This window comes from Chiloscyllium punctatum, chromosome 42 (assembly GCF_047496795.1).
Source record: "Chiloscyllium punctatum isolate Juve2018m chromosome 42, sChiPun1.3, whole genome shotgun sequence".
NCBI lineage: Eukaryota > Metazoa > Chordata > Chondrichthyes > Orectolobiformes > Hemiscylliidae > Chiloscyllium > Chiloscyllium punctatum.
The window spans coordinates 7,524,726-7,541,149 of NC_092780.1; the positions used below are offsets into that span (position 1 = coordinate 7,524,726).

The following is a 16,424-nucleotide window of genomic DNA, read 5'->3' on the forward strand; positions in this document are numbered from 1 at the left end:
AAATTTATATAAAACAAAGAACTGTGAATGCTAAAACATCTAAAACAAAAACAGAAATTGCTGCAGGAACTCAGCAGGTCTGAGTGGCGAGAGAAACAATGAACCTTTTGGTGACTTAGTTCTGAGGTTTCTGCAACAATTTCAGTTTTTGTCTCAGGGCAGAGTGGAAAGTGCGTCTCAAATCTGGTCGGCGCGAAAAACTTTCACCAGCTGACGGAAATGGAAAGAGACTGGAAGGCAAGGCCAGGATTTAACACCAGAAACCGATTTGTGAGTGCATAGCTCCCACCTCCAGTGACATTGTCCGGCATTTGACACTGTAAGTGTGATAGCTCCGCTTTTCCAAGGGAATGGGAAGAAATATCCTGGGCACAGAGGAAACCAAGCTACAAAGTTGAATTTCTACAGCAAACACTAGCTTCAGTGAAGAAAGTACATTAATCAGTCTGGAAACCGAAGGGAGAAGAAGGTACAATTTAATCAAAACTTGGCCTCTCTTGGCTTCCAATACAGATTTCCTTCTGAACTGACAGACATGTTAGTGAATTTGTAATTCCTCTTGGAATTTCCAGGAGACCTGTACATGTACCAACAGGATGAAGAGTCACTGGGCCTGAAACTCTGCTGCTCTCTCCGCAGATACTACTGAGTTTCTCCAGCAATTTCTGTTTTCGTGTTTGACTCATCAATTCGCTCCAGCGCAGACTCACGCCCACCGGCTTCCAGACTCACACAGCACAAACTCCTGTCCACAATCGGACACCGATTCTCAATCCCACGTCCAGGCGTGCAGACAATCACAGGCCGCCCACCTTAACACCAACCCCTTCCTACTCTCAGTGGGTCAGACAACACCCCTGGGGAGAGTTGAGAGTGTGTTGCTGGAAAGTCAGGCAGCATCCGAGGAGCAGGAGAATCGACGTTTTGGGCCGGAGCCCTTCATCAGCAGACCTCACTGTCTCCATGGAGAACAAGCTAGCGTTTCGAGTTGAGATGACCAGTGCATCTCCAGGGATGCTGCCTGACCCGCTGTGATCTCCAGCGTCCGTTGTTTTCAGTACAGGTTCCAGTATCTGCAGTAATTTGTGTTGCTGGAAAAGCGCAGCAGGTCAGGCAGCATCAAAGGAGAAGGAGAATCGACGTTTCGGGCATAAGCCCTTCTTCAGGAATTATGCCCGAAACGTCGATTCTCCTTCTCCTTGGATGCTGCCTGACCTGCTGCGCTTTTCCAGCAACACATTTTTAAGCCTCTGATCTCCAGCATCTGCAGTCCTCACTTTCTCCCTCTGCAGTAATTTGTTCCTACAGTTCCTAATCTCGCCTTCCTTCACTTCACTCAAGGACCCAACTAGATGCCTCAACATAGGGACATGGCAGTACATGGACTGCTCTGAGTCCCAAAGCTTTTTTTTTAATCTTAAATCGCATGCATTTCCTCCACCCTCCTCCCATCAGTAGTCACATTATCCTAAGCCTTTGGGGGTCTAGTGGGAGCAGCAACGAATCCATTCCAAAACTGAACCGAGTTGCCAGCAGCTTGGTCCGATTTTGGTTCTGAATCTGGTGCTCCATCTCAGTGTTGCAGCGATTGTCCACCGCAGTGCTCCCAACCCTGGCCAGGGCTCACCCGGATCCCTGCTCCGGTTCTGGGTCTGAAAGCAGCTGCAAACTCCCGCTGAAAGAGTATCTCACACACACAAAGGAACACAACTCGCCGCAGCGCCCGCACCAGGTGGATCAGCGCGGTCCCTGCTCCGGGACTGGGGATCACTTTTGGCCCCTTGTTGGCTCCATCGTGTCCACACGGCTCGGGCCCGGCTTTTCCCCACCCTTCAAGCTGCCCTTTAGAAGGAGGGTGGCGGTTCGCCTCTCCCGCTGTTAACTTCTTGCTTGAAGCCGGCCTGCATTGATTCCCACGTGCTTTGTATGTCTCTCTTATTGTTCGCCGTATTCCAGGAAATTGCAGCGGTCAATCATTTCCTTCAACGCATTATTTTCGAGATTAAAACAAAAAAATCCTGTGCCCTCTCTGAGGAAATTTAGCGTCCGTGACTACCGCTTCGACCAAGCGTGACCCATCCTGGATTAAAGATCCCAATAATCAGTCTTTTCTTTTAAAAAAAATCAAAAATCAGGTATCACTTACCTACCACTCTGTAACATGAAATGGCTAATAAAGTGATAGGCTGCAAGTTGTCTGTGTGTGTGTGTGCGGTTTTTGTGGAGTTCTGTTCCAACTCACTGGGCTATGTGAGGGATATATGCCTGATCCGAAAAGCTTCAAGCAATTCTCACGTTTGGAAAGTGTTTTGAAAGAAATGCAGACTCTAATCAATCCTTCACAGAAATGTTGCTCCTTGTACCCAACCACCCACAGCTCTGACTGCAGAAAATACCAAGAAATCCGAGAGATTTAATGTACTTTCATGGCAAAACGAAGTTCTTTTTTTTAAAATGTTTGCCTTCAGCGAGCCAGCTTGTTTGTATTTGTAAACCTCCCTCCCCCCCCCCCCCATCCTGTTAACGAAGAACAAAAGCCAGGCCTTTGTGGACACGTCCCTGCCCCTTTAATGGTGGATTGAGTTCGCTGAGGGTCAGGGGTCAGCCAGAGGTCAGCTGGGTCATTGTATTGTGATCGTGGGTCAATAGGCAACCGCATAGCCACTAAATCCACATCATTACCTAAGTAGTCCAGGAATGCCCGGGGACCATTCATTGCAGAGTGGCTGAATTTTTAAAAGAAATCAATACTTTGAATAAAACTAGGCTCGTTTTGTTACGTGTCTGTGCAACTGCGTATCTGTGTAGGTATCACTATGTGTCACATTGACTCAGTGTCTCTGTGTTTGTGTGGGTTTATGTGTCTGTACCTGTGGGTGTGGATATGCTCTGTGGCTGGCTGGCTGTATCTGCCTGTGTAAGTGTTTGTGTCTTTGGATGGGTGTACACGTGTGCATGTCTTGCCTGTGTACATGTGTGACCACCTCTGAATGTCTGTGTCTGTATATGTCTGTGCCTGTGTCTCTGTGTCCGTGGACGTGTGTGTGTGTGTGTGTGTGTGTGGAGGGTGGGACTGTGTGTCTGTGCCTGTGTGTGTCTGGATCTGCCTGTGTGCATCTATGCTTCAACTTTCACGGTTTTAAAAAGGTTGGTCAAAAAGTGTGAAACATAACACACATACATTTTCAGAGGCTTCTATTACAAACTCTTCGTGATGTAAAAGTCAATGTTTTTCATCAGTACTGGCATTGCCCAACCTAGAATAAAATCACGGGAGTTGAGGATCATTAAGCAGTCATTCGGCCCATCAGCTGCGTCGATGTTGGCATAAGGCCCGCTTCCCTGCGGCTTTTCCCCATCCTTCCAGCCAACTGCCTCTCAGATTCCCTCTTCAGCGGCTTATTAATGAGTGCCGGGAGAACTCAATAATGGTTCTGTGCTTCTAATAATAACGAGTCCTGCGCTTCACTTGAGGTCACTGTGATTCGGAAAGTTGACGCTAGAGTATTAAATCTGTGGAAACATTGAGCGCTGATCCTGTTCCAGTTGGTCCTGGTGGAATCTCCGAGCTACAAAGCTGATAACGTCGCTAGTGATCCTTAGAAACGGAATTCCTGTGTTAAAAAAAAATCCATTAGCTGGAACTCAGAGATAAAAAAAACAACGCGGGAAACTACTGCTAAAACTGAGTAATCAGGTCACGTTGAATTCTAAGAAGCAGGCTGTAAATAATAGGTTTCTGACAACCTCCATTGGGAAAGTGTGGAAAATAAAACAAGATTACAAATGGAAATCAGTGCACCTTGGACTCAGTGTTATCACAATCAGCTATCCATGTCCTGTTTATCCAGAGAATGATCTACTTGCACCCTCGATAAGTACTTGCTTATTTTAAAAATTCATCAATTCCGTGCATTGCCAATTAACATTAGCAAGTAGCAGAGAATTGACATTCGGTGCTAAAGATGTATGCAAAACGTACCCAGTTTTCATAACCGGATTAAAATTCAGATGATTCTGTCAAGATTTAACTCCAAATAGGCCACATCTTCAACCAGTCAAAGTAATATTTCTAAAGTTAGTATGGGTGGTTTAGAAATCTCCTGAAAAATGTGACATTTGCTTCTTTGGAAAGAGGGACTCCATACTCCATTTCTTACAAAGAAAATATTCACTGCTTTATGACCAACCAAAACATCCAAACTATCGGTACTAATTGTGTACAAGTTAGACACTGCTAATCGATACTTATTCTTCCGCTACATTTCACATAACCTAGTCACGGATATATAAACCAGTCGGTCATCTTGTACTAATCCGATGCTAGTTAATCATTATCAAAGTATCAGCAAACCCACGCCAAGGGAAATGGAGAAACTGAACTAGGTCTTACACGAAATAGTTCATTCTTTAATACGTCCGGCCGAGTGTGAAACGTGACTGAGGGGTTTCTGCTCATTACTCCTGGAAGAGTTTCAAACGTAAATGACAGCGTTCCGAAAGGGCATCACTCGAAAATGATGAGCATTGCTGCAACAATAAATACGAGAAAATGTAATCGCTGCCTTACATTAATAGATAAATACTTTCAACAGCCCAACTGTTTAATTTGATAGTCTGTCAAAAAATCTATAATTAATTTGGGATAAGTGATCCCTGCGATATTTTCTGCGAGTTATTTGATGACTGTTACTTCAAACCCTATCGTAAGTCAATGCTTCCAGTACAGAGACTGACAAGAGATCGCCGATTTTTCACGTCCCAGTGATCAATACTGGGTATGAGCAATGTTAGGTTCTGAACACATTTCAACATTTGTCCCATTTTTGATCGTTGCTCCAACTGGGCCTTTATCATTGCGATGTTCAAGAAGGTCTTTATGTATTTTTGAGCAGCTTGGAGTTTGGTGGAAACTCACACAGCCAGTACTTCGCATCCATATGGAGCCTTCTCATGGTGAAATCTTGCATTTATACAGGGTCTTTTAATGTCATGAAGAGAGTGGGGAGAATGCTGTTCGACAAAACAAAACTTTACACTGTACTTAGGTACACGTGACCATAATAAATCAAATCAAATCAACTCCTGATACGTAAAGAGATGTTGGGCGTGCGACCAAAGGTTTGGTCAAACTTTTAAGGGTCGTCCTAAAAGGCGTGAAGGCAAAAATGTTAAAGGAGGGATTTCCAGATCTGAAAGCCCAAGCACCTGAAAGAGAAGCTCGCTGTTGCTGATTTGTTTAGCTCCCACGTTGAGGCAACTTTCAGATAACCTGGCTCCCTCGCTACATTTTTTTAGCTTTCATTATTGTGACTGGAGATATAAATACATCTCCCAAATCATCTCGGTTCACTCTCAAATTAAGGCGGTGTCCACTCTCCACACTGAGAATACCGCTGTATTAAAGCAGAAGTTAATTTCTATGTTAATCATCGTGAGGTCATGGTAAAACTGGTCTTTTTAAACTAAATGTGGCGCGTTCAGTACAGACGACCACAGAATTTTCTTTCTGTCCCTCCAGTCTAGGCTATTTCCCGCGTCTTCGCGCACTGGGTTTACAGGTTATTTGAAAAAATTGCGAGTTACTGAATTTAGGAAAGTCCAACGGATTTGTTTGATTGGATCAGCCAGCAATTCTTAGACTGCACGCAAACACCGTAGTTGCAAACTGTGTGCAGGAGAGACCTAGCGAGACCAGACTGGCTTTATAACAACGTGGTGAATATTTTCCAGATATGGGCAAGTTCATTTGAAGCCAGTTCAGATTATTGCTATCGCCCTTCTCTAGGAGAAACCAGATCATGTTATTGTTGAAGCTACCTTTCTAGGAACGAGAAGTTCTGAAGACCCAAACAATTCTGTTCCCTTTCGTTTCAGAGTACGGGTTAGTTAACACTTTCCCCTTTTGGGGAATGGTCTGCAGAACGTTAGCCTTAAATTTGACGCAAAATGGACCGGAAATAGAGTGGGGTATCCTTTTAAAGCTTTGTTAGCGCGTGTGTGTGAAGGGGAAGCTGTGAAAACAGCTCGAAAGAACAAGGAGGAATACAAATAGCAAGTAACAGAAGGTTATATTCCTTACAGTCCTCCGCGAACTAAACACAATCTCATTACCAATTAAATGAAAGACGTTAAACTGAGAGTGCGAAAGTCAGAAACATCTGAACTCAAAGTTGAATTGAATTGAACATAGATATCGTTGATTCAAAACAGGATCAGCTAATATAAAAATAATTACAGCCTGCTAGTTTGGAGCAAGCCCGGTTCATGCTATGATGTGCATTTAAATTCAAGTGCCATTAATCTATTATACCGCTGAATCGGTGGCTATAGCAGTAACATTGTCTCATCATACGCGAGGAAATGACTGTGCTAAATAATGATGGTGCTTCCAATAGAATACTTCAATGAAAAGTAAAACATGGGGGGAAATCAATGTCGGTTTGGCCTCGGTTTGGGAAGAGTTAAGAGAAAAAAATGTAAGGTTTGTGCGTGCCTAGTATCCCATAATGAGTGGAGGCAATGCAACACTTGTTGTCTTAGTTGAGATAGGAAGCTGACAAAGGATTCATTCTTATGTTTCGGTTCCCTTTCCTCGGTGGGGGTGAGGGTTCGAGTGAGGGGGTGGCTGGGGAGAAGGGCTGGGGGTTGGTTCATCTCGGTTGACAACAGAGAAAGGCAGTCCCTGTCAGGATGTCTGCAAGGCCAGGGGCTAGCGAAAATCTCCGCAGACATTTTTAAAAATCTAAGTATTTGAATCGAGGTTCAATGCTCCTGAGCTGCAATTAAACTGTTCACAAAGCTTTGAGTGTGATGTGGGAAGGCAAAGGAGAGAGAAAATATCTACGTGTTCTGTATATTATTAGAAAATGTGTGCTTCATTATGCACGCATTAAACAGTGCACGTGTGAGTAGGTACATTCATTTGCAGATATGAATGTGTGCATTTTTGTTTGTTACTACGTATTTTTGTGCGCAGGGCATGAATGTGAGAGTTGCAGACAGGAATATGCATATGAGAGCGAAAGCGTTGGTAGGTATGGTATATGTGAGAGAGAGTTTTGCAGGCCAGAGTATGTATATTCGAGAGTATATGGAAAGGTGGAATTGTGTGTACCGGAAAGATATCTAAATATTTAGAAACTTATAAAAATCGAAACAACTCAATAAACGTTAATTCAACTTTGCACGTTCCCAAGAGCCTACTCTGCGTGTTCTGTGAGATTGATAAACAGGGACCCAGCGATTATTCCAGCATGAGAAATTAGAGGCGTCGCCGCTTGCAGTTCCGGAAACAAAACCACAGTGAAATCCAGAATGGATTTTTGTCGATTGTGATGAGATGGAAACAAGAGGAGAACTTGTTGGTCCAGCTTGGCATGTTGTCTGACTGCTTCAAACGTGTAAATATTGAGCAGAATGTGCCCTCTCTTTTTGACAAGAGAAGTAAGATATGTGAGGGGCCTAGCTCTCAATAGGGGATAAACTGGAACCGAACAAGAGACAGGTTGCACAGGTTTGTATTCTTTGTGCTAAGAGATGAGTGTGTGCACTGGACCGTGTCAGTGTGCTCCCCTTCCCTCCCCCAACCCCTCGAACGCCTCTTGTGTTAGCATGCAATGTACAGTGTAGGTGTTTGATATGCGTTTAAACGCGTTTAATACCATATACTTAACTAATTAAGATTGTAGTACTTTAGAACACCTATTTAGTGTTGGCAGAAAAGCACTGATTTCAGTTTAGACACGCCGGGAGAAATGACAATATGGATACATTAATTTTAGCGCAGGGAATCGTAGAACCCAGTGTAAAACTCTGCAGATAGTTAACTTCCAGTGACAATGTAAATATTGTTAAGATCAATTCGACTTGCACCGTGGCTGATGCAGGACTCACGTTTACTGACCTGAGGATTGATCTATCCTGTAGCCTGGACTTAACTAGACTCAAGTTGCTTTTATTCGAATGACTTGCTCGATCATCTGCTGCAGGATCTACTCCTTACATCTGCATCCTGTTACTGGGGGCGTTTGCGGCAGAAACTGATTTTGTTTTACTTTAATAATTTGAAGGGCATATGCTGAATAGAATTTGGAGGATTTCACTGGCAAGATGGCTGATTGGGGATTTAGATATAGAGAAAGGATTCCTTGGTATATTGGAGAGCCCCGGAACCGTCACAGTTTAATCTTCCCTAATCCATATCAAACGCATGTACACACAAACGGATACAATATTTAGGTAAAAACACATACATTTACAAACACACACGTACGTGCAAATACATACGCACGTGCATGTACGTACACACATACTGTACACCCATTTTATATACACACGCACATATACAGATTCAAATATGGGCATATAATCGCACATACAGATGTCGAAACTTACGTACATACATGAAAATGCACATACAAATAAGTACACATGCATATAGAAACACATACATAGAAACACATAATAAAAACTAGGGGAGATAGTGGCCTGGTGGTATTATCGCTGGGCTGTTAATCCAGATAATATTCTGGGGACCTAGATTCAAATCCAGAAAAAAAAAAGTCTAATCCATTGTCGGCTGGTTCACTAAACCCTTCAGGGAAGGAAACTGCCATCCTTACCTGGTCTGGCCTACATGCGACTCCAGACCCACAGCAATGTGATTGACTCTGAACTGCCCTCTGGGTAATTAAGGGTGGGTAATAAATGCTGGCCTAGCTAATGCCGCCCTCATCTTGTGAATGAATAAAGGGGAAAAAAAAGGCACGTACCCAAAATACTAAATGCAGCTTGGTGTACGTGCATTGGTGTCTTTATGTTAATGAGCGCTTATATTTACTAAATGCAGTTGTGCACGGCTCGAGCTAACTGATCTGCTACAATATCAAACAGAGACTCAGACTGAACACGTCCCAGTGGCCAGCCTGTGTGGAACAGGGTAGGGGACCTAAAGGTCGAAACTGCATCTCAACTCTGCTCAGTGTCTGCCTGACCTCTGACTGTGACATAGCATATTTGCCCTCGTCACTGAACTAGATTGGATTAACCCCTTCCCCGCTCCCCCACATTCACTCCCCGATCATTTTAAAAATCAACATTTTGAAAGTGAAGGCAACCAGTGCAGCCTCGAAGGCTCAGAGTAATCCAATCAGGAATGAAACGCGGCCGGAGACAGAGGGACAGACGAGCGGATGCAATGGTAAATTACATGGATTTGGTAAAATATTCGCAATCCTCATTTGATTTGCAGAGAGATGCGTGCAGCCCTCACCTCGTTTAAATCCGAGCCCGTTAGCTGAAAAATAATCAGCGTTTCGGTCTGATTTCATCCAGAAATTCATTTCACCAGAGGATTGCGCCGCCGATTCCAGACGCACAATAGCTAATGTCAGGAAAGATAAAGCGCCGAAGTGTAACCGACTTCCTGTCCTAATACACAGACATGCTGAGCGAGAGAGGGAGTGGGGGGAGAGAGGGAGAGAGAAGGGGAGGAAACACGGGCTGTTACAAAAAAAAAGTTCATTTGATGAACCCGGACAGCAGTCTTCCTGGGCTCTGTAAATACTGCATAGGACTGATAGATAGCATTACTAAATATCCCCAGTCTTAATGTTGGTTGTACATTTAACACAAAAGGCGGTTCTCGCTGTCCGGCGATTGGCAGGGGTTGGTGATGTATTGAAATATTTCACGTTAAGTTTGAAATAGTCCCAATATTTAGAATTGGTGAGCGTGGGTTTGTGCCGGGTAAGTGCAGTTTGACAGAGTTCAGGATCAATGGACGGATTACCAAACGTAAGGTGCTACAAAACTTATTTAATTTTTTTTCTAAGTAACATAACCCCTCGAGTCCCTCTGGGTTTAAGGGCTGTGTTGAATGTTAACATCGTAAGCGCATGATCAATAGCATTGACCGTTGCATCACTTTTAAATGAAACAAATTGAAGTTGTTAAGCCCTGGGCCACGCTTGGCAGAATGAGCGGAGAATGATAAATTCACCTTTGTGATGTCCACGGCTCTATTCTGCTCTGCAGCCACATTGCAAGGAAATAGATATGAACTCTGACCACACATGCGGTTTACATTTTGTAAACTTATTCTCTGTCATAATGTCTGTCCAAACTGGGCTTTAAAGATTCAGTATTGCCTCTGGTCACTTACACCTTTTCTAAATGAAGCTGGTCACGTTTAGAGGTAATAAACTGAGTGGATCTTGATGATGCTCGCTCTCACTGGAGTGACCATGTGTGTGATGCATCTGACTGTATAATTTACATATGATTTCACAGAATAGACAGACATGCATAAAATACCGAATAAACATCGAATGCATTAATTTGGAAAGATTTTAACCAACCAACTAGGCGGGGTGGAGGACTGATAGCGAGGAAAGGAATGGAGAGCTGTTTTGTTGTGTAGCTAAGCCGCACTTCTACGAGCAGTTACTATCATTGACATTTTCCACTGTTAACCAGCCCAGGTGGCAATCTTTTTGTGTTTTAACGGAAGCGTCCCTAGCTTCTCACACTGCTCTGGAAAACATTATTGACGGTGAAGTCATGCTTTATGGTATTCGAGTTTGAAATCAGATGTAGTTATCGGTTTGATTTCCCTGAACCCATCCTCCAGGTGGTCCCATTTAAAACAATGGATCAAACCCAGACATGACACGTGGTGCCCAAGGAAGGCTGGAGAACTATTCAACATATAATTTCAACACAATAAGGCCCGGATTTATTTTTGATAATTCCGCCAAACGATGAACAATAGAGGAAAGTTTGCATAAAAATCGAGCCGAACGGAAAAGGGAATTTCTTCCACGCTTTCCGCTGTGCGATAAATTGCAACATGACTGGGGGGAAAATAAGACGGCTGATCTGCACAGCGTTTTCCAACCCCCCGGACAGATAGATTTTTGAGGAGACCTGCTAAATTTCCTTATTGCAATTGTCGACTTGTAGTTTGGAATCGCCAGCATTTTGTTTATGGTGGGGTGGGCGGGGGGGAGATCACAAAACATCTTCAGTCAAGGCGGCCTGAACAAATCTCTATTAATGATTTTATCAGGAACTGTTCGAATTTACTGCATTACCTATACTTTGCTAAAATTTCGAATCTAGGAGAATAGGAAATGGGAGTTTAAAATATTAAAAACTCATGGAGACACGCACGTTTTCCTGCCAAACCCGGCCGCTTAAAGACTCCTGGCAGCTCTAATGATAAAGAAATTGCTATTCAGCAGCGGCAGGGAGTGCGGGTTATATTTAATGTGATGTGTACTTGCTGCTCGGGCGGTTATGAATGTTTCGGGGGCGGGGTGGGGTTGGTGTGTGTGGTGGAGAGGCGTGGGGGGGGGGGAGCAGAATATCAGCTTTTCTTACATCACATGTAGAAAGTATCCAATCAGCTTGGAGTTGAGGGGAATGCTTTGGTGGAGTGGTGTGTGGACAAGTGCTAATACTGTGAACTTTTCTACAGGAAGGAAGGAAGCAGGGAGTGTAGTTGGCAGGTTCATCTTAAAGAGCTCGTTAAACCTCCAAGTGTGTGTGTGTGTGTGTATTTCATCTTACCGTTTAGTAAAATGCTGCAGTGAAATGCGGACACATCTTGCTCATTTCAATCATCGCATCTTTTAATTTGGGCCATTTAGTTTCGCCCAAAAAAGTAATTAATGGCAGGACTACCCCTTTGCTTTTTTGCATGGCGAACACAATGGTTGGGATTATCCCGGGATGTGTGGATTATATCCCCAATGTTGCACTGGGAGGATTTCAGTCAGGTCATCTGGAAATGGACGGAGTTAGACTGGGTTACCTGCGCATCAATGGGAAGCAAATGTTCGCCCTGTCGCAAGTTCTAGCGGATCTGTTCAAAGACGTCCCGAGGACCACGATTCGCAAGAGGATGGAGCACCTGAAGATCAAACGACGCCGGTGCGATTTGAGGGAGTTGCGGACTCTGAAAGCCATGAACTCGGTACCGACGCGAGCGGTCAAGTGCTCCCTCATTTCCAAAGAGGATCTGGAAGTTTTATACACGGTCTACAAAACGCCAGACGTCAGCAAGAAGAAGATCAAGGTAAAGGTGAGGAGTGGCGGACAGCTAAGCAGCTCGGAGGGACACGGTTTCTACACCGGGCTCTGTACCGAGAGGGCGGTGCTGCTGAGGACACGGGCACCGGGAGAATGCGCTCAGGTCAGATACCCGACACCGAGCGGGACTGAGCTCCCCGATTACCCCTCGGCGATCGTACCGGCCGGTAAAGACTTCCCGGAGTATGGAAACGCGGAGAAAGCCGGTATGTGCCCGGTGTACCGGGAGCAGGAGGTGTTTTACCGGGACCTGGTCTGTTGCTTCCCCAGAGCGGTGCAACCCTCCATCGCGGTTCGGGTTCATGGAAACGAGCAGCCGGTTCATTTCACGGCGAAATATTCATGTTGTAACCGGAGCAAAACCGTGGGAGGCGGTTTTCTCAGTAACGGCAATTCATCGCTGAGCCCCGCAGATTTCCAGTCGGTGAAGACCATGTTCCTCTCTGGAGATATAAAGACGGGAAATGAAAGGGGCTTTGCACCGGGCGGTCAGGTCGCCTCTTTGGGATATTCCAGTGACTCGGACTGCAGCCTGGAGCCGGGAAATCTCTCGGATTTCGGTTCCACGGACGAAGACGAGGAAGACGGAGAGTCGGTGTTTTCCGCCTCCAGCAGCGGCGATGAGAGCTCCACCGCCTCGGACTCCAGCTCGGCTCACAGCGGCGTCTCCCTGCACAGTACCCGCTTCAGGAGAGCCACCTTACCCAGCGTCAGCGCGAAGATTCCGGCGGTGTTCCCCAGCCCTGCGCCGCCCGACAGAGTGGAGCTCCCGGCGGTGGACAAGTCCCAGTCGCGGCCGCTGTTCCTGCAGGTAGCCTCGAACTCTCCCACCCGAACCCAGTCCAAGGGGAGCCCCGGCACCGGGCCAAAGGGCAATTCTCCTGCCGGGGAGAGGCAGCCAGGAGCCAGGGTCCCATCTCAACTGCCCGGTGCCTCTCGGACCGGCCTGTCTTTACAACAAAGGGATACGTTACAGTGGAGAGCGCGGTCCGGGAGCTCAGCTCTGTCCTGCTTTAATACAAACGCTGGGAAATTCGACAGTCGGGACAAAGCGGCCCTGTTCGGTTCCGGAGCCCATTCCCAGGGCGGGATTAACCACAGGGTCGGCGGCTCCAGAGAGCGCCCTGCCATCTGCAGTCGCCCCCAGCGAGCGAGTGTCCAGAGCCCCGGCTCCGGGCCGGGCTCAGGGAGAGAGGGACCGGGGCGGAGGTACAGACCGAGAGTGAACCTGGGGGTTGACTGGGAGGAGGAGGAGGAGGAGGAGAGTGGAGTGATACAATCAGTGAGCGAGTTTCCTGGATCTGTCCATCCGCTCCAGGATCCCACCTCGACAGGAATACAAAACCAGTGCACTTTAGCGAATGGGCCGCCGGCCGCTGGCTGGGGGAACGCTGCCAAAAAGAGACGCATCTCTTCCAGCTGCCGCCGCGGTCGGTCCAAACGCTGCCCGGGGAGGGTGCAACCCTGGGTCACAGCGACCGGCCAAAGGCCGAACCTACTGAAAGACCCTGCCAAGTGCAGACGTGCCAGCTGCGGATTAGTAACGCCGGTTAAGAAAGCTTTCAGTTTAATGGGCAATTTCCCCACACCGCCCTCGCTGATTGTAGGTGACGATGGGGACCTGTGCCCGGCCTATTCCTTCAGCTCGGAGCCCTGTGACACAGTCCAGAAAGCTCACCCTCTCTGGGCCTGGCAAATCGGCCGTTCAGCGATTCCCCTTCCACCCAGCCTGAAATTCAGGGGCTTCAGCCTTTAGGGGTCAGTGACTGATTGTGGACGTGAAATTCCTTCCCCTCCCCCTCCCCCCCCCCCCCCCGTTGTCCATTTGCAAAAGTGTTGTAACACCATCCGCAGGCTGTTCCAATACCCTGATCAGAATATGCAGTTCACAGCTATTTTAATTATTTCATCCCCAAACCGAGCACGGCAATTTTTTTTTAACCAAAAAGTGATCCTAATTTATCGGCTACAGTAGGGCTACAGTAGATGTGAGGCTCTTTGAAGATCGGTGTGTTTAATAGAGAAATAGGGAAGCAGTCAGGTCTGGCCCCCAGTACACGCCTGGATGTGGCTCTTTGCACTAGTCTTTTATTTTCCCCTGTGCAATCGACCTATTAAAGCATTGGGAGTGACATTTACTGAACGAACAGCCTCTCAATCGAGAGAAATTTCAAATATATCAGAACGATTTAAAAAAAACACTTTCCAAGTAGCCTCCCACAGTCATCAGACTACATTGTGTTGAGGGGAAAGAGAGAATGAGAAGATTATTCTACGTGCCACCCCCCGCCTCCCCCACCCCCTTCCATCCAGCTGGGTCTAGATTATCGGGATTTAAAAAAAAATCTCCTGACACAGTGATCTCTTGTACTCACCTCAGTTCCTTCTTTGTTCCTTCAGGAAGCTTTAATTAAAAGTAGTCAAAAATACTGGTGACAGGACAAGGGAGTAACAGCTGTCATCTTTTAAATGGACGGGGAGCTCACTCGAAATGAATTGTACTGCAGTTGGTTCTTTTAAAGGTTTTATTTTAGTCGTTTTGATAAACTATTGTCAATTTTAATTTAAAACATATTTGAACTGAAGTCTCAGTGAAAGCGGAGAGGGAGGGAAGTGTGATTGGGGTGGGGGCGGAGGATACCTTTACTTGACTCTGTAGACGGGCCAGTGAGTAAATATCCTGAGCTCTGTGTGTTGCTTCTGTCCCCGCTTAATAATCGGATGTATAATTTGCAAGGGAAACACAGTAACCTTCCCTTTAGATGCAAATCAGTTGAACTCTGAAGGAAAGGAGGTTAATGCACAGAGGCATGCATTACTGATCAAACCCCACGTAAAGTTCCAGTCAATAGTTCCCCATTCAAAAGGGGGGAAAAAAGACTGATGCTTGAGTTGAAATGCAATTGTAATTCCTTTTTTTAAAAGAAAATAATATTAAAATTTATTCCTCAGTTGTTGTAAGTTTTATTTATTTAGAATTTGATAAAGGTTCCTTTCAAGAACACAGAAAACAAACTTTAGCAAGTTTTTTTTTAGTCCCTGTTCTTTGTGATGTTGACAGTTTACAGTGAGGTTACGGGGGAGGGGAGAAGGCTACTCCCCCTCAGTGAGTCCTCATCAGGAAGAGTTTAAATTATGCTTATTTCTTGCGAAAAAAAACAATCAAGGGCAAAACGTGGCGAGGGTGTTGTGCTGTCTAAAGGATTATTGACACTGTGATTCGCTTCACAATAACGGCACGGGGTGGAGGGGGAGGGAATCCGTTCAAACGCCAGGTTTGAATTAATGATGAAAAACGTGTTTGGAACAAACAGATGTGAGGAGAGTGGGGATTTTTTTTCTTTCTCTCTCTCTCTCTATGGGAGGGGGAGGCTGAGCTCCTGTGCTGACATTTTAAATCTGTTCTGCTCTCCCCATCCCCCACCCCCGCGACCACCACCAGGATTCTGGAGAGAGAGAAAAAACGCGGACAATTGCAGTTTCAGCCAAGATGGTGGTCGTTTGTTTACATAGGGCCAGCCTGGCAAGGAGGAGAGGTCCGTGCAAGTTACTCCCAAACTTAGAGCTGCATCATGTCATGGGAACCATGCAGCCTGGAATGTTTCAATTCCTTTCTTTTTATCGCGGCGGGAATTGGACGATAGATTAGGCTGGAGTGGAGAATTGAAGAGAGAGAGAGAGAGACGTAGCGAGGGACAAAATCCAGGGAGATGGAGGCAGACTGTTGATCCTGTTTTCCGTGAAGCGGTGAAAGGAAGATGGGGTAGTTTCGCTGGGTGAGTGTTTTCAGGAGCTGGGACCCGATTTCAGGATTAAACCGAAAGCAGTTAGTGAGGGACGGGGACAGGGAGAGGAGGGATAGACACAAATCTAACGCTCACAATGTGGATCGTCACCCGCCGTGCGCTCGCTTTGCTGCGGCTGTAGGACAGAGGCGGAACCTTTTCCACCATCAAAGTCTGAGTGGCTAAAACGAGCCACTTCCAGGGAAATTGTAAGTGGATCTCGAGGCACTCAGCCACACAGACTGCAGATCTAACTGGCAACCCCTGCCAACTATCCTTTCTCCAACACTGTGCCATCCACTCGGAGGTAAACCCCCACCTGCAAAACAAAAGCGCACATGATTCCATGCTCAATGTATATCGTTGGTGAGAGAGGCGGTGGACCCTATCGATTACCGAGACCCGCAATTAAAAAGCACCAGAAATAGCTCGTCTGACCACTGTTAGAAACCACACGCCTGCAAAATTGGCAATGCTCATTCAATTGCAGTCTTGGTCTGACACCCAGCCGGCTGACCGCCCGATGGTCCACGCCGCTTTTAA

The 16,424-nt window shown here is 46.1% G+C and overlaps 1 protein-coding gene and 1 long non-coding RNA gene across 3 annotated transcripts; one reads left to right on the top strand and one right to left on the bottom strand.

Annotated features, from left to right (window-relative positions):
- Positions 1-459: 459 nt before the first annotated feature.
- On the bottom strand, positions 460-9,038 carry LOC140465697 (uncharacterized). Of its 2 annotated transcripts, none has more exons than XR_011955145.1 (3): positions 8,625-9,038; positions 4,394-4,530; positions 460-3,614 (listed from the first exon to the last, which is right to left on the bottom strand). It is a non-coding gene; the product is annotated as an uncharacterized lncRNA (long non-coding RNA). The 2 variants fall into 2 exon arrangements; XR_011955146.1 differs by lacking the exon at positions 8,625-9,038 and adding an exon at positions 7,907-7,989.
- Positions 9,039-11,427: 2,389 nt separating this feature from the next.
- LOC140465696 (SKI/DACH domain-containing protein 1-like) lies at positions 11,428-15,047 on the top strand. The gene has a single exon (XM_072561335.1). It carries the CDS (start codon positions 11,705-11,707, stop codon positions 13,850-13,852), a length of 2,148 nt encoding a protein of 715 aa, XP_072417436.1. The 5' UTR covers positions 11,428-11,704; the 3' UTR covers positions 13,853-15,047.
- Positions 15,048-16,424: the final 1,377 nt, after the last annotated feature.